This window comes from Gallus gallus, chromosome 2 (assembly GCF_016699485.2).
Source record: "Gallus gallus isolate bGalGal1 chromosome 2, bGalGal1.mat.broiler.GRCg7b, whole genome shotgun sequence".
Taxonomy (NCBI): Eukaryota; Metazoa; Chordata; class Aves; order Galliformes; family Phasianidae; genus Gallus; species Gallus gallus.
Genome location: NC_052533.1, coordinates 144356127 through 144379415, shown reverse-complemented (window position 1 = coordinate 144379415; position 23289 = coordinate 144356127). Strand labels below are relative to the sequence as shown.

The 23289-nt window shown below is 38.6% G+C and overlaps 1 protein-coding gene across 8 annotated transcripts in view; it reads left to right on the top strand.

Moving 5' to 3' along the window:
- TRAPPC9 (trafficking protein particle complex 9) overlaps positions 1-23289 on the top strand; it is a 474624-nt gene that overhangs the window by 170452 nt on the left and 280883 nt on the right. Inside the window, exons 20-21 of one of the 8 annotated variants that reach the window (XM_040690634.2) lie at positions 7879-7950; positions 10627-10808. The exons of 6 other annotated variants lie outside the window; for them this stretch is intronic. In XM_040690634.2, the coding sequence (XP_040546568.1) occupies positions 7879-7921 (43 nt within the window). In that variant the 3' untranslated portion in view covers positions 7922-7950; positions 10627-10808. Of the gene's footprint in view, positions 1-1978; positions 2079-7878; positions 7951-10626; positions 10809-23289 lie in introns of those variants that run through there. One more of the 8 variants, XM_040690623.2, reaches the window with a different exon arrangement.

The window sequence follows — 23289 nt, the reverse complement described above, 5'->3', positions numbered from 1 at the left end:
ATTACTCTCAAAGCTACCAGTGTTACATTGTTCTTGCAAGGCACATGCCTGTATGAATGGGCCCCTCTATCACCTTCCTTTGTCCTTTAAGACTTTGTCCTACCAACATTTTTGTTCATACGGTCCGTAGAAGGGTAAACATTTGGGTGCAGGTATAGCTGATTTCTCCAATATTTATAGATAAGTACGCTAATTCAGCCGACAGCGTGCTCTGTGTTTAGGAGTGCTTGCTGTGTTTTGCTGCTGTGGTGGCTGCATTAATGAGGTGAAAGAAGATTGTCTAGAATAGCTACCAGTTAGTCTGGTTTAATGGCCAGAGGATTTATTAAAGCTACATTTCAGTATTGCACTGTTTGGCTTTCTGCCTGCTCTCTGATCTTCTGTTAGAGACCATGATGGTGCAGTGTAGGCTTCCTGAAGTTGGAAATGAATACATGCAATTCCTATTAATTTATTTTAGATGATCAAAAGTGTAATTAAGATAGTTGTTTTATGAGTCTTTCCTTTAAAGAGGAAAGTCATTTAAAATTAGCGCTTCAGTAGTTTGAATTAATTCATGAGTCCTGACATCCATTTCCTTCTTCCTTCATTAGAAAAAGAAAAGCTAAGATACCAGTGATCTGAAGAAGTCTGAAAGATGCTATGTAAATGATGTGGTATATAAAGCTTTTTTTTAATGATGCTTTCATTCTACAGTCATAGGGATGTTTTCAGAAGTTTGAAATAGAGTCTTTCTTTTTTTCCTTCTGATGCTATTATACCAGGGTCAAAGACAAAAAGCTGAAGCCTTCTTTGGAATAGTGTAAGGATTTATCTGTTCCAAATTTCTTTTTAAAAGTACTGTATTTGGGTAAATTAGTACACCACGTGTGACCCTACCCTTATGCACAGAGTTACTCTACATAGCACTCCTTTCTCACTCCACTGAAAAATACGTACTGTTTTAAGAAAGAAGGGTAATTTAAGACAAAATAGCTGTCATGTTTGTGTCATAGTATGGGCTTACATTGATAGCTCCATTAGTGAATTTAAGTAACATAACAAAACTTGGTTTTTTAGTTACCAGGTTCAAATGCATTAATTTTATGTACTGTCAGCTTCAGTTTTAATCTTTATGTAAGACAAAACCATACCTGGCAGTCTTTGGAGAAGCAGGGAGGTGTATGGTGTGAAGTCCATAATCTTTCCTGGCTTGAACCACTTTGTGTCTCCCCTGCAGCCCACTCTTTCACTGGCTGGGTCTTCCCAAGGAAGAATTTCATCATGCTGCCTTGGTATACTCTTGGTCAACACTACACCATTCCAAGAACATTTGCTCCTTTCTGGAAAATGCATGTTGATTGTAATTCATTTCCTTACAGTGGACAAGTACAGTAAAAAATGAAGAATTCTGCTGTAGCTTAGGGATTTTAAACAGTAATAGTTTTCAAATGAAATCATAGAAGCAATTTAATTTTCTGGCCCTCAGAAGGAGCTTTACTAGAGGTAGAGAATACCATAGTGCTCTGATTTCTGTCTAGTGATGTAGGTGTGTTTATAGCCTTCATATCTTCAGTTTTAAAATTACTCCTTGTCTTATATAGTGCTTTCAAGTTATGAAAGATGCTAACTTGTTGGAAACATTCCAGATTAAACATGTTGAGTTGTGAGGACATACCCCTAGGGATGAGGGTGACGTGCAGTGAAGAGGGTTAAATACAGATTTCTTTCAATTTTTATTGGTGTATGTCTGCACTGAATAAGTGTGCTGAATTGAGAACGATGAAACGTGCTTTTACACAGGGAAGTTGTAGCTCATAAATCCATTAATGTTCTGTTAAATCATTAAGTTTGTGGGTAAGGAAGATTTAATATAATTATTGACATATAACAGTGGTCCACATGATAGAGGATCTCAACCACTGTGGGATAAAAAGGGAGTTATTAATTGGTTAAGAGAAAGGTGACAGAAGAGTGAATAATCACTTTTTTACTGTAGAAATAAAAGTCATCAGTGGAGTCCTTCTGGAGTCCGTGCTGCTCAGCCCCTTTGGAAGCTATTTGGAAAAAGGAGTGAGAAGTAGGCAGATGCCATGATAGTAAATTGTGGGCTGTAATTTGGGAAGCCAGCTGTGTGGAGTTCCAGAAGAATGGGATAGTAAAATAGGAGATGCAATATTAATAAACCCCAAGTGATGAATAAGGTGGAAAAATGATCAAAACTTGTTATAGTGAATAGCTTTAAATAGCCAAGATGAGTGCTGGACTGTCTTTTAACTCTTAGAAACTGGATGTGGATTACAAGACATACATGAAAATATCTGTTCAGTGTTCAGTAGAAGTTGAATGAAAAACAGCCATCTTATTAGGAAGATGGACTGGTGAGGCACTGGCACAGGTTGCCCAGAGAAGCTGTGGATGCCCCATCCCTAGAGGTGTTCAAGGCCAGGTTGGATGGGGCCCTGGGCAGCCTGAGCTGGTGGGTAGCAACCCTGCCCATGGCAGGGCATTGGGGGTGGATGGGCTTTAAGGTGCCTTCCAACCCAATCCATTCTATGATACTTTTGAATAGACATTGTACCAATGTATGGAAGGACATTTTCAGTCCTCTGTTAGAATTTCGCCAAATGAAAAGGTGGTACTTCAGAACTATTTAAGATGAAAGGAAACCAACCCTATGTTAAGAAAGGTATGTACGAATAAAATTAACAGTTAAAACTATAATTCAAGGTAAAACTGTCTTCATTTTTCCTAATATAGTTTGTGCATGTTATTATCTTGTATCCTCAGCACTCTCCCTGTCATGAGCATAAATGCTTCTAATTCCCTGTAATATTTTGAATTTTCAAATAGCACAGTTATAGCAAGGCCTTCATTTCATAGTTGTCGTTTTCTTCTTTGATTTATCTTCTGAAATTATATTTTTCAATCCGGAATGCCTTTGTGTTACACATTAATGTTTCATCACCATTTTTAATACTACGTTTTTGTGGGGGCTGACAAACAGTGAACTTTACTGTAGTTTTTGGTTTCTTTCTTTAGATTTTATAAACTTTCCAGCACTTTTTATTAAGATTTTTAACAGTTTATTAAGATTTATTAACAGTTCTTCAGCTTAATTTCATATTTTGGAAAGATAAAACTTCCTGAAGTTTGTTTTTCTTTTGAGAATTGAATTTTTATCTTGGATGGTTGTTCTTAGTTTGAAATATGTCTCAAAGCATTCATAGTATCCATCATTTGACCATATTTTCTACACATTTTGCAATATTGTGCCTTATTCTGAGATTTATATGGTAATGATTGTATTTCTGAAATTCTGTTCTCCTCTTATGAGCACACTAATCCTCTAAGATGTTTTGAGATTTACAAATGAAAACCTTTAATTCACAAGAATGTTGGGTTTATAAAGCAGAATTGTGTAGTCAGAGCTTAAATTTATTCACGCTTTTGTTTATCAATATCTGTTTTTATAGGTCATTCCACGATTCTCAAATTTAATCATAGAATCATAGAATCGCTAAGGTTGGAAAAGACCCACAGGATCATCCAGTCCAACCATTCACCCATCACCAATGGTTCTCACTAAACCATGTCCCTCAAATACTTCTTTCTCCTTTTTTCTTTAATGCTTCTTTCTGTTCTGTAGTGTGATGCTTCTTGCTATCAGTGTCTCTGTAGTTGTTGTGTTGCGTTTATAACAAGTGAATGGGTGGGAATTCTACATGGTCTCACAGTTATCTCAGGTTGCTGAATATGTCTACATGGATCAACCTGGTGGTTCGTTGGTTTGTGATGTCTGTCATGATCAGGATTACATCCCAATTATGAATGGGATCAAGGTTTTACTGTCTGCTGTAACAGTTGGTAAGGTCATCAAATGGAAACTGGTTTCTTGATTCTTGTTTTCACAAACTAAATTATTTCATGGAATCATAGAACTGCTTGAATTGGAAGGGACCCTTAAAGGTCATCTGGTCCAACTTCCCTACAATGAACAGGAACACCTACAGCTAAATCAGGTTGCTCAGAGCACCGTCCAGCCTTCACTTCTTTGTGAGAGTTTTGCTATGTCCACACTGAAGGTTTCTGGAGGATTCCCACACTTGAAAGTAGGTAACCCATAGAATTTGACCACTGCTTTAATTTGTCTGTGCATGCCTTTAATACAGTTAAAATTGTACCTCTGGATAAGTAATTAGGAACTAATTTGATTTTTGAAAGAATCTGTTGAGTCATTGTTTACAAGAGGAATTTTTTCTCTCTCAATTATTACAACTTCACAGTTTATCGGATCACCTATACTTTTATCTGGAGCATTTGTCTTTTTCTTATGTTCGATGTTCGAATTGCAATGTATGTCAACTTCTCAAAGCACATGATAGCATATTAATTATAATAATAGAAGCGTGTGTAGTAAAATCCTGACTATGGATGCATCTCAGCTAAAACCTTTCCCTTTGACTAATGAGGACCCAGCCTCTCAGCTGTACCTACTGATCACCCAAGTTTCCTTTCAGAATCTTTGTTCTCAGCCTGATCTTTTATATCAAAAAGGTGTTAATGAGTTGTACAACTCCCAGTGAGTTGACAGAGCTTAAGCAGCTTCAAGAAGATCTAACACCTGCTAATACCAGTGTGAAAGCTTGGCTGCTAGGTTGCCAGGACTGCATTTAACCTATTTGAATCACAAACTGCCTTTGATCTGTTTTTTGTAAGGTGTTCTCCAGTGCTTTACTTTTAGGAGATGTGTTACCTGGAGAAAGATTTTTGTATTTAATTCAAAAGTTTAAAATTAGAGAAGCTGCCTATTTGTGACTAATAAAGGTAATCAAGTACAGTGTTATCCTAGAATCATAGAGTGGCCTGGGTTGAAAAGGACCACAATGATCACAGAATCACAGAATCACAGAATGGCCTGGGTTGAAAATGACCACAATGATCACAGAATCACAGAATGGCCTGGGTTGGAAGAGACCTCAAGGATCGTGAATCTCCAACCTCCCTGCCAGGCAGGGCCACCAACCTCCCCATTTACGAGACCAGGTTGTCCAGGGCCTCATCCAACCTGGCCTTGAACACCTCCAGGGACAGGGCATCCACAACCTCTCTGGGCAGCCTGTTCCAGCACCTCACCACTCTCCTGGTAAAGAACTTCCCCCTAACATCCAACGTAAATCTTCCCTCTTTCAACTTAAAACCATTTCCTCTTGTCCTTTTGTTATCTACACTTTCAAAGAGTTTACTCCCTTCCTGTTTATAGGCTCCCTTTAGGTACTGAAAGGCTGCAATGAGGTCACCCCGCAGCCTTCTCTTCTCCAGGCTGAATAAGCCCAGCTCCCTCAGCCTGTCCTCACAGGAGAGGCGCTCCAGCCCCGTGATCATCTTTGTGGCCCTCCTCTGGACCCTCTCCAACAGCTCTCTGTCTTTCTTGTACTGGGGGCTCCATACCTGAACACAGTACTCCAGATGGGGCCTCACAAGAGCAGAGTAGAGAGGGACAATCACCTCCCTGTCCCTGCTGGCCACCCCTCTCATGATGGAGCCCAGGATACCATTTGCTTTCTGAGCTGCAAGAGCACACTGCTGGCTCATGTTAAGTTTGTCATCCGTCAGGACCCCCAGGTCCTTCTCTGCAGAGCTGCTCTCAAGGACCCGGGCCCACCTTTCAAGTCTGTCCAGGTCCCTCTGAATGGCATCCCTTCCTTCCTCCGTGTCAACCGCACCACTCAGCTTGGTGTCGTCAGCAAATTTGCTGAGGGTGCACTCGATTCCATTGTCGATGTCATTGATAAAGATGTTAAAGAGCACCGGTCCCAAGACAGACCCCTGGGGGACTCCGCTCGTTACTGGCCTCCACCTGGACATAGAACCATGGATCACCTAGTTTCAACCCTCCTGCTATGTACAGGGTTGCCAACCGCTAGACCAGGCTGCCCAGAGCCACACGCAGCCTGGCCTTGAATGCCTCCAGGGATGGGGCATTCACAACCACCTTAATAATTCATTCATAATAATAATTGATTCACAATAATAATTGATTCATAGCAATTTCTGAGCTTTTACTAAAGTCCTTCCAATGGGATTCTTCTGCTTCATAAAGGTTTGGTTCAGAACAGAAGCAGACTGAGTCAGGAGGAAACTTCACATGGCACAGGGAAGAAAGTTGTAGGGAACATTGCGACACGAAGAGTTGAGAGTAAGAGTAATGAATGGCAATGAATGAAAACAGCTGCATCCCACTGATCTTAGCATAAATGAATTACCACATTCAGCTGGCCCAGGTTTTTAGAATGGTAGCGTATTTGAACAGGCTTTTCCATCCTCTGCCGTAGTTAGCAGTGCAATGCAGACGAGCTGGGGCTCAACACTCTTCAGTATTTTTTCACAGTCCTGAAAAATACATAATTGAGCACCCTGATGTGTGAACTGTGTTATTCTGTGGGAATAGTTAGCAATTAGTGGAGGCTTGTTTTTGACAAGAGAGCGTGTGGTGGCAGTGACAGCCCAGGCTTGTGATTGTTTTTCAAAGATATTAGAAGTGCAAGTGGACTTTGAGAGCAAAAAAAGAGGAACATCTGTTATTCAGCCTGTTCACACTGAATACTTGTTTGTTTGTATTCAGGAACCAATACTAAAGGGAAATCTGAGATATTTTCTAACTGGTGAACTATATTTTGTAAAAATAACAGATGAGCACTGGGCTGTCAAGGCAATTCTTAAAGCTTGATAGTGTCTTCTGCTTGCAGACAAAGAGAGAGTATTTTTCTTACTGTGAATCCTGTGGTTATGTCTTTTTGGGTACCTGAATGAAGGGTTTCATGGCCTGACTACTTTGTTGAGAACTAATTTTATTTTGCAAAAAAATAGGCAAAATGTGGGTTATGGCTATAAGTGTAATCTGTTCCATTTGAGTAAAGCTTACGCTGAAGCCTTAACAGTTTAGTGATTGAAGAAGTGCTAAGAGCATACAAAATTAAAGACACACGTATTAAAGCTACTTGGGCAGCGTTTTATTTTCCTACTGCTCTTTGTGAAAAGGGGGCTGGGAAGCAAACAGCTTCTGTAAATAGCCTGCCAGGCTACTGCTGCATCCAGTTCCTTGTGTGACAGATACTGCATTTCTCATTAATGTTACCTTGCAAGTGCCTTTGGTTGCCATAGTAACTATCTCTGAGCCCTATACCTTAAATTTATCCTGACAAAGGTTATTGTGGCAATTCTTACTAATTGAGTTTTTTTGTGTGTGTGTGTGTTTTTTTTTTTTTTGCTGCTGCTGCTATTTTTAATGCATCCCCTCCCCCCGTATTTAAGTTACAGATCCTAAGTGGAACGAATGGGCAGAATGACTGCTGAGAAAATTCTTTCAGGGCAGGGCAAATGGGCAGCTGAACTCCACAATTTGTTCTTCTGTGCTTGGTCAGAAAAATCTGAATCATAACTCTCAGTAGTCACTCAAATGTTATCTCTTTTGTCCATCAAATGTTTTGATATAAAATGATATAGGTGCTTTTAAACAAGGTTTTGGTTGATGTGTGCAAATACTACCAAAAATTAGTCATGTTATTTATTATCAGATATTACTACCGGCAGAGATATGAAGAAAGAAACCATATCCTGAAGAGCTGAAAAGGTAATTTAAAGCAAGACTCCAATAAATAGAAGATTGCACAATAAGGAGAGTTAGCCTTGTGCACCTGGGACAAGGTAGTGTATTAGTATGAATACAGTTACCTGGCATATGCTGGTACAGAAGGTTGAATTAAGAAGTTATGCATGGGCTGATGATACCATTATTTAATTTCCTGTAGGTGTTTTAGAGGACTACTGCTATAACATTTCCAGTGGCTAAGTACTCTCAAATGTAATTGCATGATTAACTTCAGTTACATTTTCCAGGCAAAGTGGTGACCTGACCAGAAGTCCCAGCATATCCATTTGATGGGGGACAGAGCAGAAGAGAAGTTGTAGGTAAAATTAGGGGGGCTGTTGAGCACTGCAACTTCTGATAACATGGAAGGAATAGTTCAGTTCTGCTGAACGGCAAGAAATGCGATTAGTGCTGTGATAAGATATAAAAATGTAGCCATAAAGAAGGCAACATGATAAGAGTTAATCAAACCATGCTCTGAGAGGACAGGGAGGGGTAGAGAATTCCAAACTCTTCAATAAGGCAAAAGATAAGGATACGCATTCAGACAATTTCTGCACGGTAGAGTTCACCCCGAGGTGCAGCCAGCAGTCATTTTGACTCCTTTCTTTGGGGATGTAGCAAAAAGGCTCTGCAACCTTAAGCATTTTTCTCTGTAAACATTGAACTTTCCAGTGTTAGTATTTTCATTTCAGTATTGATATAGGTCAGCAGTTAAGTCTAGAGCACAACAACCTTATAACAAGTTAGAAATACTTACAGTTGATTTCTTCTGAAGCATTAAGGGTGATGACTTAAATTCCAGTGAAACCCAGAAATATGTCCACTAGAAGTTCTTAGAACAATTAAATATATGTTTGTTTGTTTGTTTTTTTCAGACTTTGTCAGAATGAAATAACTGTAAGTTCACGTTTGGGAATGGGAATTTACTACAAGAGCTACTAGGGTCCCTATGGAAATCTGAAAAAAAAAACAAACAGAACGTTTGGGAGATCCATACCTGACTCAGAGGTTTTGCAGGGGTATGGTTCCATTCAGTATTGCTTTTTGTGCTGTATAACTAGGACCAGACTCTTAATATAAAAAAAGTATGGTAAGCTCAGGAAGATTGGCATTGGATTTCAGTTTTTTTAGTTCTCCATCTTCATCTTGAAGGATAAGCTTGAGGACAGCTCTATGCTAATTGGATAGAAAGGATTTATTTCTTGTTTACGGGAAGTCTGGCTTTTGTATAATTTAAAATGAAGGTAACAGAGCTTTGTGAGATATGAAATGGATATTTTGTCACTATGAAGCCAGTTTGATGTGCTCCTGTGGAAACGTCATTTTTGATACATGCATTTTTGATACATGATACATACATACATGATACATGCATAATGCATACAATTCTCTTTTGTATGCATTAGATGCTTCAATTTCTGACACTGCTGAACTTTCTAGAGTTTCTGATGTTCTTTACTGGTATGTCTGAACAGACTTTAGAACTGATATTTGCTCATTTTTTGGTAATTTCACTCATTGAATATAACAGGTAGTGAACTTGAATTATAAAGTCCGTCTCGCATGTTTTTGATCCATATGCTAACACATATTATAAAAGAGGTGTATGTTGTGATTTGGGGCCCAAGAGACAGACTGGTAAGAGATTTTCTGGCTGTCACTCAACAGGAAGGTGCCAAGAGCAGAAACACAATCTGCCTTCCTGGGTTTGCCATAGCTGTTGCCTTTGAGTGCTGAAATGGCTGCCCTGGCAGCAGTTGTATGACTAATGTGTACCTGAAGGATGATATATGCAGTGATACCAGGAGCTGGGATGCATGAAGAGCTGCTTGAGGATTCCCAGAAATTTTTACTTCAGTGGCCTGAAGTGTAATTGATGATTGACAGTCACTTAAAAAATTACAGCTTTGCTAAAGACTTTTTTTTTCCTGTGGTCAGTCCTGCAAATGCCAAAGCCCTACTGGAAATCTGAAATTAAATACAGAGTGAGGGAAACAGCACTCACATGTTGTCATAATGCCTGAAGATTTTCAACCATTTAAACCTAAATTTTATGTAGCAAATCAGGCTCATTTGCTGTACAATTGAATTTCTAGCCTAACACCTACTGAAGAGTTTTTCTTCCAGTGTCGACCACTCTGTTGTGTTGAGCATTAACTATAATTTTTGTTCCATTTCTTCTCAGTTCTACCCAGCAATTTAGTATCTCTGTTTGTAAACACATTGGCAGTGGTCTGTCTTTTTCCTGTGTGTGTGTGTTCTCTCTGACACAAAGTGATTCTGATCAGTCATAAGGATGTACACTTGCTACTTCAGGAGTTACAAAAGATTAAGGAATAATACAGAATTATTCAAAAATAAGAAAAATATTCATTTAAGGTTCGGCCCTGTATATGTTCTCAGATCTTGCATTTTGGCATATAGAATGTATCTAATACATCATAGATTTTTTTTATTAGTACAGGGGAACTATAAAAAATATTTTTGATACTGCGATAGAATATAACACGTACTGAATTATGCAGTCCATATTTTATTCTTCATAAAATACTTCATCACAAGATCACTGTTTGTGGAATGCCCTAGAAAGGAGGAAATGTCATAAAGAAGTTGTCTGTAATATAAGTGTAGAATCTTGGCTGATTCCAAATGTGTGACCTAGTTTTAGAAATAATGCTCTTCTCTTGGCCAAGTGCTGGAGAGCCTTCATCAGTGTAGCCAGAAAACAATCTTGCAGTTGGTATGTAGGGAAAAAGATGTTCAGAAAGAAATTTTTCTGATACAGCAGAAGACTGAGTGAGAGTGAAAGCTTACTGAGAGAGTGCCTTTTACTGAAACACAGACCAAACTTTGACAAGCTGAAGTGGTGAAGAAAAGGTTAAGGTAACAGTGAGTTTCAATGGAGATTAGTAATATACCCAAGTTTTAAAAGAATGTAAGTTACTATATAGCAAGTAAGGATTTAATTTGATTTTCCAAAATCTTTTTTGCAGACTATATTAAGCCCTAGTTCCAGATAACTAAGTGAACTTACAAACTGAATGGATTACTCACACATTCAATACGTTTCTCTGCCTTCTTGCCATATGAATCCAATTTATGAATGATTCACCGTAAGAAGTTTGTGACAGCTCATGCAGGGTAATGGTCTAATAAAATCTGCCACAAAAATTAATTTGTTTGAAGTGACATGAAATTTTATCTTCATGCATGAATATATAAATGAGGATCTGATCTCAACTGAGCTCTTCAGACTTCTCTCTTTGTATTATTGATGACAATAGATATGGTTTAAATACTCATGCTCCAATATCTGCATCATCTCAGTAGCTCCATGCTGGACTCATTCCTGTAAGTCCCTATCTTGTACTGGGGAGCACAGCAGCGGACCCAGCACTCCAGATGCATCTCAGCAGTGTTGAGTAGAGGGAAGGATCACCTCCCTCAACCTACTGGCAAGATTCCAAATGCTTTCCATGATTCTAGCAGCACAATCCTCTGGTGTGTCAGATTCTCACTTCAGTTCTGTGTTATTTGCAAACTTGCTAAGGACACACTCTGCCCCATCATCCAGATCATTAAAGAAGTTGTTAAACAGGATCAGATCTAGTATTGCCCCCTGGGTTGCACCACTAGTGACTGACCTTCAGTTGAGCTTTGTGCCACCAATAACAACCCTGTTGATCCGATCATTATTAATTTTTAATCCATGTCACTGTACACGTATTTGACCTGTAGTTTGTCAACTCATTTGTGATGATGTTACAGGAGATGTATCAAAGGCTGTACTAAATTTGAGGTGTATACAGCATTCTCTGCTCTCCCCTTGTCCCCCAGCGAAGTTGCTCAAGTGTGATTTCCCCTTCTCAAATCTGTGCTGACTACTCACGATGGCCTTGTTCTTCCAGTGTTTGGAAATGCTTTCCACAAAGACTTTCCCCATCACCTTCAGACAGATTGAGGCAAGCTGACTCACCTCAGCTGTAGTTCCCTGGCATTCTCCTCGATGCCCTTCCTGAAGACAAGATTGACATTCAAAAATAACCAAGAATGGCCTTGCACTGACATCAACCAGCTCCCCATCACTTTGGAGTGCAACCCATCAGATCCAATGGTCTTGTGTAGATCCATCTAGTTGAAGTGTTATGTGAGCTGGTCTTTCGGTATTGGTATAATTATCTGGGACAAAATAAAACAAACAAAATGCAAATGTGAACAGAAATTGTATTTCTCATTGAAAAAAAAAACAGAATGAGAATGGAAGTAGAGGAGAATGATTGTAGAAGGATGATTGTAAAATTCATTTCAATTTTAAAATCTTTGTTACCGAGTTGATGAATTTCCTTTAAATTCTTGGAAAGAGGCTGCAGTACAGGACAGTAGCAATGACATATCACTGTGCTGAAAGTTCCAGTTTTAACCCATAATGAAACAGAACTGTTTTGAATTGGAACTTACTGTGGAGAATTAGAACTTCTCAGAGTACTTCTAGTTTTGCCTTGATTTATATATGCTGATTTGAACTGAAGATAGGACAATTCTGCTTGGGAAATACTGAGTATCTAGGGGAAAAAATGCATTTCCTAATCTAAAAATATTTTGATAGATTTACCTCTCACTTAAAGATTGGTTTCATTTTTCATGTTTATTACTTTAAATAACTGATTTAGAAAATCAGATGCAGAGTGTCCAAGGAAGTTTGGTGTAAATAGCGTAATTAATGGAGAAATGTGGTGGAATTTTGATGGCATCTGTTGATTGTTGCAGCTTACATTTGGATGCGTTTTGTGCAGGGTTTTTTTTAGAATTAAGTGCCATCTGATTATGTTTTCCCTTATGTTAGTCTGTCACCAGGTTGTGGGTCACTGCTCAGGTGTTGTGAAGCACCGATACACACACATCTGTTCATATCACTGAATGATTTGGATTCAGGCTGCGAAGGACTACAAAAGACTTACTGAGGTCACTTTGTCCATTCTCTTGGGGCAGTGCAGGCATGCCTCATTTACTGTTTCTTTGTTCAGTTTGTGACTTTGATGGTGCTTTTTTTTCTATTTTTCTTTCTTCTGCAACCGGAAATACAGTAAAAATGCATTGTACGTATCCACCTAAAACATGAAGGAAGCACTGACTAACAAAATACAGCTAAAGCATTAGAACATGCTATTTGATACTGGTGAACTGTGTTGTAGCAAGCTGAATGTTGAGTCCGATCTTGCTTTTTCCTTCCAAGTTTCTGTTCAGCACTTTCTACATCTGTTACAAATCCCATGATGTCGAACATCACTTTTTCTTCATTTGAACTCAGTCATATTATTCCACATGCAATAAAGCAGCCTTTCCTTGGTACTGAATAAATAATGAAAAGCTGAAATTTGCTTCCTAAATAAATCCATCCTGGCTTGCATGGGAACTGCAGGAGTTGTCAAAAATGTAACTAGGCCTTTAAAATCTACTCTTCCTCTTTTGAAAACATTTTTGTCTTTGTATGTACATTATTGTTATGTGATACCAAGATATCTCAGTATTCCAAAGTGTGTCTTTGATTTATAAGAATTGGTTCAGGAACTCCTACAGCTGGGTGATGGACCTGGTAAAAGTGGCAGGCCAGGGAGGGAGCTCCCTTGGCAGTCCGTGCACTGTGGCCTCTCCAAAAAACCTAAGATTTGGGAGACAGGTTAGGAACATGGAAACCTCCAAAATGCATTAAAAAAAAAACCCACAGAAGCTGAATTATTAAATTATTACTTAATTGATTATTTTTTATTATTAAGACTTAAATCGGATTATTTTTCTAAGAATAGCTTAAGTTCTTCAAACGATAACTGACTTCTATATACTGTGAAGCCACACGCAGCTAGGATTAGTGCTCTAGAAGTTCTCTCAAAGTCATTGGTGGCTCGAGGGAAAAGAAAAATTACTGCCTTTATGTGGGAAAGACAGAACTTAATGAATGTTTGTTTAATTTGACACCTGGAGTTTTTTGGTTGTTTTGCAGAGAACCTGGAGAAGTAAGACTCAGGTTAAAGGATGAAGAAGGGCCAGAACAAGTTTTTCTGAAACAGTCTTCATTTTTCTTTCTCCTTATGAAATAAATTCTTTGACGAAATGTAGCAGTGGTCTTAAAGATTTCTCAGAGGGAAGGATTTTTGATTAAACACTTCCTGTGCTTCTGTTTTCCCCTGACTTTTTATTCTCACCAGGAATAATTTCTTATATTGTTTATAAGGAATATAATAACTTGACAAAAAATAGTATCCTAGTAGAAAGTGTATTCTTTCTGTTAAAGGCAGAGTTTTGTAAAGCATAGTTCTTTCTAGCTTCTGTGTGCCTTCTGATCCCAGATCTTTGAAGAACAGTTTTAGGAATCCAAGCACTTTATCTGCTTCTGATAAGACTTAGTCCTGAATGATGAAAGGAGGAAGAAGGTTCCTGGAACCACCCAACATGGCAGCTGATGGATGAGATGTGTAAGATGAGCATGCTCAAAGTCCTCCCTTACCTGGCAGTGATCGAGGAAATACAGTGCCAAAAGACATTTTTCCCTTATTTTTCAAATCTCTTTCTTTTACAACTATTTTGATAAAGATTATTTTTTCTTGATGGGTGTTTGCCTTTTAGGGAGAAGAAAACTATTTCCAACAGTATATTCAGTTTCTGTAACTTGTTCTCCTTTATCACTTTTAAGGATGGCTTTGTTGACTTGGTTGGCTGGAAATGGAATCTGGACAGTCTTCCTTCCTAAAACCAGAAAATCAGGAGATTCTTTCCTTTGCTCTCATTGTGTCATTCTCCCTATCTTTTTCATTGATCATCTTCACAGTAGCAAAGGCTGTTTTTGATTATCTAAGGGGAAGATCTCATCAAGATCAGATTTTCTTGTAATTTATATTGGCATCTCCATTTTTATCGATGTGCTTAGTGCAGTTCTCTTGAATTCGTCTGTTCATGTCTAACTTGAGTCAGATATTTGTGCCTCATTGTTTTGTATGTGTATGTATATATATGTATATATGTATGCACATTATTTATATTACATATATATAGACAGCAGTATTTTTCACATTTTCCTAGCCTTTATTTGAGAAGTATTGGAGATATGCAAGAAAACCAAAAGTTACTTATTCAGTTCAGAGATTTTTTTTTTTTTTCAAATGGTATATGGTAATTAGAAACTAATTAGGGGTTGATAACTAGGAGCTTAATTTATTAAGTGTGAATGCATTTGTAGTTTTTCGATAATGGCTGTTCTTGCAATTGATGTGTGATCTCTGAGACCAAATGTTATTAGGGTTCAAACTGTTTAAATTCTAAGACATACCTTCCCTTTCTCAGTGTTGTTAAGATAAAATTTGTTTTTTATTTAAATTGTTTTATTTTCTTACTGGGAAAAATATTTTGCTTTGTCTTGTTGAACAAAAATTGCAAATAGGTCCCTTCCAACTCTAAGGATTCTGTGATTCTTTGATAACCTCTTGATTACTTTAAAACCATTCAGGTAGACACATTAAAACTGCATGACAGATATAGAATCATTTAAATGATTTTCAGATATGAAGTCGCTATAGTAGAAATAAATATGTAAGTCACACTTCATCCTTATTTGGATGTGGTGTATTATGGAAAAGTTCAAAACTAAAATGGTAGAAATAGTAGGAATTATTCCAGGGATGTGGGATTCTCTTCCCAGCATTAAAAAACTGAGCCCAACCGGGCATTCTTGCTGTACTCAAGTTAAAATGATTGTGTATTGAAAAGTAAAATGGGAGAAGATAGAAAATAATGTTCTGTCATCTCTTAGCAGAGTAAGTTCCCCCAGTTACCACTGTGCTTAGGCACCTTTAGGAATTCAGCGTTTGCTTGGTCCTGGTCCCTGTGATATCTTTTGGTGAAAGATCCAGCTTTGGAACCCCTACTGCATGTCTCACAGAAATGATTCTGTCAGGTCCAATTAAATACTGGTTTAGCCAATATCTTTGGCAAAGGGATTGGACTTGATGATTGCTGGAGGTTCTGTCCAACCCCTACAGTTCCGTGATTCAGGAGTAAAATGCTTCAGTAGAACTTACAGGAACAGGGTGAGAAAAACTTGCAATTTTCTGTTACCAGATGTTTCTCTGTAACAGTGAATCAAATATGTTTTTCTGAATATACTGAAAAACAAACATGCTGAGAACTAATCACTTCTAAATTCATCTTTTTTCGCATCAGATCATACAAAGAAACCTATTCACATTAAAGTTTAGTGTCTAATATATTCACACAGACGTAATGATGTTGCACAAAATTAATGTTAGAGGGTTTTTAAAATCATTGTAAGTAAATATTATATATTATAATGGCATTGTGTTGCTGCTTTCAGAATTTTTTAAAGCCTCATTTTGCACATACTTCGTTGCCCTTTCTATTTGATTTTGCTTGCTTCAAATCAGAAGTGTCTAACAAGTTTCTGAACCCAGTCCTGTTCTGTTAGTGCTTATAGCAAAACTAATTATTGTTAAAGTTTTGAATAATGTGCAGAACATGATGAGGAAACTGATTATATAAACTAGGAGAAACAATACTTCTCAGCAGCACTTCTAGAGAAGAACAGCAACATGCATAAGATATTAAAGCAATAATGTGCTCAGCTGAAGTTCTCTGACAAGCAATACTGAAGTCTCAGCTGTCAGTGAGCTGCTTTGTATCACCCAGGTAGATAGACATGGCACAGAACTGCCTTTGGCTAGCAAGTGAGTAATGTCCTATTTTAAGGAATTCTAAGCAGGCAATATGATCTCTGGGGCATTGTATCTGGGTAATGGATTGAAGCTGGATTAAAACCAAATTTTCAGCCATGTAAAAACCTGAGCTGAATCAAGGGCCTTATCCAGGAGTGTGTTGAGAACTGCTGGGCCTGACATGTGCAGAATCATAGGATCTAAATGGTCTGCAAGGTTTGGAATGAGGTGTGAGCATGGAGCTGAAGGTAAGAGTCCAGTTCTTGTTGGAAGCTGTGACATAAGCGTGGGCTGAGTTCAGCCAGGTTGGATGATCATCAGATCAGAAGTGGAATTTGAAACTGGTGCCGAAGAAGCCAGGCAAAAGCATGACAAAAACCAAAGTTGTGGCAAATTCGGTATTTGCTAATAGGAATTATGCCTCATTCTCTTCATTGAAATGTAAATAAAAAGCAGTGAGGGTCATCTGAAATACAGCACAGGTCTGATAGGCAATAATGATGTGGACATTCTGCATTTATCTTGATGAGATTTTTGTAATCCTTGTTAAAACTGTTAAGTGGAGGAGGCAGGGATTAAGTTGGAGAACGTTAAAAAAATGATTGTGGAAATGAATTTGAAATAGTAAGTTTGGATAGCATTAAGTGATTTCAGACCTAGGCATGGAGATTGTGTTTGGGAACAAAGGAGATCAAGAGTAGGGATTTCTTAGACTGGAAACTGTTGCGTTATAAGGAAAGAATCGAATAAACTCAAAATGGAGAAAGAATTCAAAGAAAGAGTTGAGAATATTGGAAAAAGAGGCTATTAAATGGGAAGGGTAGTGCTGCTGGAACAGCTGGAAGAAGGAGAGGGTAGTAGGGATAGAGTTAATCTCAGTGAGTGCATAAAAAACCAGCACTCCTTGTATTGTGTGTGAGGAAGTGAACCAAGGGGAGAGTTACTCTCATAGCATCTCCAGTTCTCTGTAGTAAAAATATTCTCCCTGGGCTGCAGATTCCCCTCTATATAAACTAGAAGACCAAGTTTTTGTTTGTGTGGTTTTGTTTGTCTGCTTTCTTACGCTGTATGTTCCTCAGAGTAATTCTGAGTCATCTTGAAGACCTTGGTCGGCTAAAGCAATAAAACAACTTTCTTGTTTATAAAATAAAGGTTCAATTTTGCATGGTGGGCCAGAAGAGAGTTTATATTTGACAGTTTCAATATTTTGATTTCACACCGTGCCTCATTCTGAATTGCATCTGTCAAGGTAAAGGAAAGGTTTGCTCCTACAGAGAGTATAATCTATAAGGTTTGATACTCTTATTATGCTGCTCAGTAAATTTGTGTGTTTGTCTTCTGCTTTGTCTTCAGAGGGCAGAGTCAGTTTTACTTTGGATATGATTAAAAAAAGGAAGAATCAATAAGAAGTAAGGTGGTTGTGAGCCACATAAATCCTGATTTTTATGGAGAGTTATATTACTCAGTTCTACCTTTTTTGTTTGTTTGTTTGTTTTGTTGTTACCTAGTGGAATGAAAGTGAAAGAGCTGGAAGTTACTATGTGTGAATAAAAAGAAAAACCCAGATTAGGTATATTCTAGTGATTTGAGAGATTCAATGTTAGGGATACAAGGCCTACTGTTTTCTACTTGCCCTCACTAGCAGTAATTAATTTAAAAATAACTTGTTTTGAGAATATTGGCATAACTTCAGAAAACTGTTTGAATTGTCTTTCTGATTTGCTCTATATTTCTATTGTTTTGTTCTTTTACATTTGAGAACACTTTATTAATACTTAATGTAGTGGTTTGAGATAAAGTAATAATGAGACAGGTCAGGGACATGACAGCTGTTGTAAAGGCAGGATACAAATTAATTACTATGGCATTATTTATACTCTTCAAACCAATGAAGATTCTTTCAAGTTTCTTATTGTGGAGTCTTGTAAGGGTCCTTGAAACTGGATGATCTTTAAGGTCCATTTGAACCCAACCCACTCTAAGATTCTATGAAATTCACATCATTTACATAATAAAAGAATACTAGATGGTTACTCGTATGTTGGAGCATTGTCAGGAATAGGGCTTGAGACTTTGGATTTCACTGAGAATCTTCTATAAAACAATAATTGAGGGCAAATGCAGTGATACTGAAGTGATTGTTATTATTTTTGTGATGCTAGAGTAAGATACGTGCTTAGGTCTCAGGGAGAACATGAGAATGAGAAGCTGTACGTTTCTGGTGGTGGAGAGCTGTCTGTTAATGTAGAATGAACGGATATCATGCTCATTGTATTGTTTCCAGTTCACCTAAGTGTCACGTAAGCACTGCAAGGTGATCTGCTGCATGATACTCAGAAGTTTGAGGGAATAAGCAGAGAATTTTTTTTTTCTGGATCAAGCAGAAAGTCATCCCTGACCCCCGTTTAGGAAGGCCTGTATTGAGTCCCAAGTCTTAGTGATTTGAGATGTTACCTGAAGATAAACAATACTGAGCTTCAATGCACTAACTTCTATGACCTTCTCAAATAAAAAGAGAATAGAAATTTTACTGTTACAGCAAATTCTTCGTCTATCTGAAGTTTAATGATGTATGTTTCATCTGAGTTATTTGCTGCATCATGGTTATTTTTACCCATGTCTCTGAACGAGCCCTTCCTCCTTGTGTGATATTAGCACTTCAGGAGATTCCCATGAGAACGCAATTTCCTATTTATTTCCTATACATTGCATGCTCTGTGAAGAATGTTTGTTGTTGATACAGAATGTTGTTGAGTAAATGACCATGGAACAGATCCCCCTAGAAGCTATGTTAAGGAGAGACAAAGAGGTGATTTGAGACAGCCAGCATGGCTTCACCAAGGGCAGAACGTGCCTGACCAATCTGGTGGCCTTCTATGATGGAGTTACGACTTTGGCGGATGGGAGAAGGGTGATGGATGTCATCTACCTGGACTTCTGCAAGGCCTTTGACATGATCCCTCACCACATCCTTCTCTCTAAATTGGAGAGGTGTGTATTTGAAGGATGGACTGTTCAATGGATTAGGAATTGGCTGACTAGATGCAGCCAAAGGGTTGTGATCAGTAGGTCTGTGTCAGGATGGAGGCCAGTCACAAGCGGTGTCCCTCAGGGGTCAGTCTTGGGACTGGTGCTCTTCAACATCTTTATCAATGACATAGACGATGGCATTGAGTGCACCCTCAGCAAGTTTGCAGATGACACCAAGCTGAGCGGTGCAGTCAATACGTTGGAACGAAGGGAAGCCATCCAGAGGGACCTGGACAGGCTGGAGAAGTGGGCCCATGAAAACCTGATGAGGTTCAATAAGGCCAAGTGCAGGGTGCTGCACTTGGATCAGGGCAATCCCAGGAACTTATACAAACTGGGGGAAGATCTTGAGAGCAGCCCTGCGGAGAAGGACTTGGGGGTCCTGGTAGATGAGAAGCTGTCTCTCTGGGGAGACCTCATTGCAGCCTTCCAGTACTTGAAGTGGGCACATAAACAGGAGGGGGAACAGCTGTTTACAAGGGTGGATAGTGATAGGACAAGGGGGAATGGTTTTAAACTGAGACAAGGGAGGTTTAGGTTGGATATTAGCAGGAAGTTTTTCACTCAGAGGGTGGTCAGGCACTGGAACAGGTTGCCCAAGGAGGTTGTGGATGCCCCATTGCTGGAGGCATTCAAGGCCAGGCTGGATGTGGCTCTGGGCAGCCTGGTCTGGTGGTTGGCGACCCTGCGCATAACAGGGGGTTTGAAACTTGATGATCATGGTGGTCCTTTTCAACCCAGGCCATTCTATGATTCTATGATTGCCAACCTCAAACAAAACTTGCCTTTGTGTTACATGTTTATTTGTCCCTGATTGCTCAAGTGCTAAATTCTGCAGCTTATGTCCATCAGATGTACTTAGGGCACTGTTCTCAGGTGCTCACATGGTAGATGTGTTATATCTTCCTCTGTCACTTTGGGGTGTGTTAGGTAGCCATGTACAGAACTCAGCATTATAAAATCCCTTAGTGCTTCCCTTTTGTGTCTTATTTCTCTTCCCTCTCTCACTTCTTCCACAGCTTAACCTCTGTTTCCCTTCTCCCCCTCCTTGTTTAACAACTCCCCATCTCAAATGAACAGATTTCTGAAGCAAAACAAGATTTTGCTGTTACCCCTCCTTCCCTTCAGGTGATATTTTCTGTGGAAGATGAAAATAACCAAAGATTGGAGATTTCCTTACAGTGAATTCATTTCTGTGAAATTAATTGAAACAGCAGCATGAAATGCCTGTACAAGAAAACTCTCAGTTTTTCTGAGGGCAGAGATAATGAGCAGGAGATGATCCCCCAGGTTCTTGTGTACAGTTCTCTTCCAATGTGTTAAGATTTTCTGAGCTAACTAGGCCTTATGCAAGCAATCTCTCAAGTATTTGAATGTAAAAAAAACAAAACAAAACCAATCCAACCCTGCATAACTTCACCTGATAAATAGAAATGCTCTTCTTTCACAAAAGGCATAATATTTATTTCTGTAAAGCAGTGTCTTGGTCCGTGTTATTCGGCCCTATTAATCTTCAGAAATATTTATTATTGACTGAAGATTTTTTTTTTCCCCTTTGCTTTCTAATTATGTCTCAGTAAGCCTGACCTGGAACCAGGAGCTAAGAGGACTGACATTCTAGGATAGCCTTCCGACAGGCTTTTTGCCTTTTGGTCTTCCTAAATACTTTGAAGACATAAGAGGTACTTTTTTTAATAAGGCCGCAGAATCATGCACATAATCGCACACTGCACAGAGACTACACAGTGGCTTTGAGCAACCCATTCCTAACCACACTAAAAAAGGCTTCTAATGTATTCAGAGGGATTTTTCTTCATCTGGGTTTGTGCCTCCTACTTTTCATCCTGGCGCTAGGTGCCACTGAGAAGAGCCTGGCTCTGTCTACTCTGTCTTCTTCAATCCCTATGCAGTTCATGTATTTATTCCCAGGGATACATTTCCCCAACCCTACTCTTCTCCAGGCTGTGCAGCTCCAGCCCTCTCATACTGTCCTTGTATGAAACCATTCTTTAATCATCCTCACCACCTTGAGCTGGGCCCTTTCCCAAATACCCAGATATCTCAGCACCCTCAAAGTGCTGCATTGGTTGTGACCGGAGGGAAAGGCTCACTTTTCTCCCCATGGACACCCACTGTCATTACTTTACCAAATGCAACCCAGGATGCTGTTGTCCTACTCTACAGGGACACACTACTAGTTCATGTGCCACTTGTCCACCAGGACCTCTGTGGCCTTTTCTGTAAGGAGCCTTCCAGTCAGCCACAGCCCGGCTGTGCTGCTGCCTGAGGTTATTCCTCATCCAGGAAGGACCTTGCATTGCATGATGCTGCTTTTTGAAGCTGGCTGCTGGACTCCAGGAAACTGGAGAATTTTTCCACCTATAGGTTTTATTTAGACTAAAAAAAGTAATGATGCTATATGCTCTTAATTTTCTTTTCTTCTAGGGTTTCAAACTGAACTTGTGGCTCAAGGATTTTCGCTGTTCATATAGAATGATGCAATGGAGCCGTACCATCTCCAACATTTTTGAAACAGAAAATAGTGATGCAGTAGGTCTTCATTTCAAAATGTCACCAGGTTTACTTTTAAAAAGGAGTACAAAATGCTGCAACTTTTTTGCAATGTAGGTTCTTCTTTCTTGGTGCTTGAGCCTTATTTTCAAAGTGAAAGCAGTTGTTGATTTGGGATACCAACTGCAAACATTTTTTTGGCCTGTTCATCCTTTTCAGTGATAGTCCTTAGTATTTGTGTTAAAGCTGATATAGACCTTATTTTTTTTATAGGTGTATGTTACAGATCCAAGTATCATGTCATTAGAATATGAATAAGCATCTCCTTATCATGAATGTAAAGATAGGCAACTTCAACATTACTTTCAGTGGTTATCAATATTTCAGTTTCCTTGCAGCAAGCACTATGGAATTCTGACCAGGTTTTCACTACAAGTAATTCAGCTGTAGTTGGGTAATACTTTAAAGCTTGCCTATGGGTTGCTCCAACTTAAATAGTCAGAGACAATATTTGAATTTTTTTTTTCCCTCACTTCTGGTAGCATTGCTTTAATGTCATCTGATGTTTGACGAGTGTTCTACCAATGAAGGAAAAAAATGAAAATTTTGAAGTCTTGTGGAAAATGTTGTCTGAGTTTCAGTTAGCTGTAAATCAATTCAGCTTTCCTATTGCTGTCTGTAATTAGATAAGTATTCTACAGAGCAGGAGCAATTTATCTCTATTGCATCAGGAGGACAGATATATTTGAAAATATATTTGCTCTTTTCAATATTTTGTTACAATTTCCTGCATAAATTTATGAAATCTTTTCTTTTTATTTAAATAAATCGTCATTTTACTTGAAATAATATCCTAATCAGTAAGGAAGAAGTACACATTTTGATCAGGTGTTATTAAGGAGATGCTGTAGATGCTTTCTGTCCTGAAATATGCTGGAAGAATTTTGTCATTATGCAGTAAACAATCTGATTTGTTTGACACGCAATGATGTTTGACTGTATTGCCTTTCTTCATGGATGTAACAGCCAAATTGCCCTCATTTAACTTAATACATAATTGTTAGGGCATTTTGTAATTTCTACGAGGAAGATCTTCATTCATCCAGTTGAAGGAAGATTCTGAAAACACAGAGAAAAAATAGCTGTTGTAGTGTTCATAAATTGTTGCAGGTTGTATTACCCAAACTTAACAAATCTTATCAGTAACAACGAAACTGAAAATCAAATATAATTATTGGGGAAATAGATCTGTCTCTATGTAGTTTTAGCTAAAAATGGGAAAGAACCGCAGGACATCACAGTGGTGAATCTATTTTTAAAAGAGAGCATTGCTATTTAATGAAATGCTGACTCCAGGGAGCAGAGTAAAGAATAATCAGAGGCACTTATCACCTT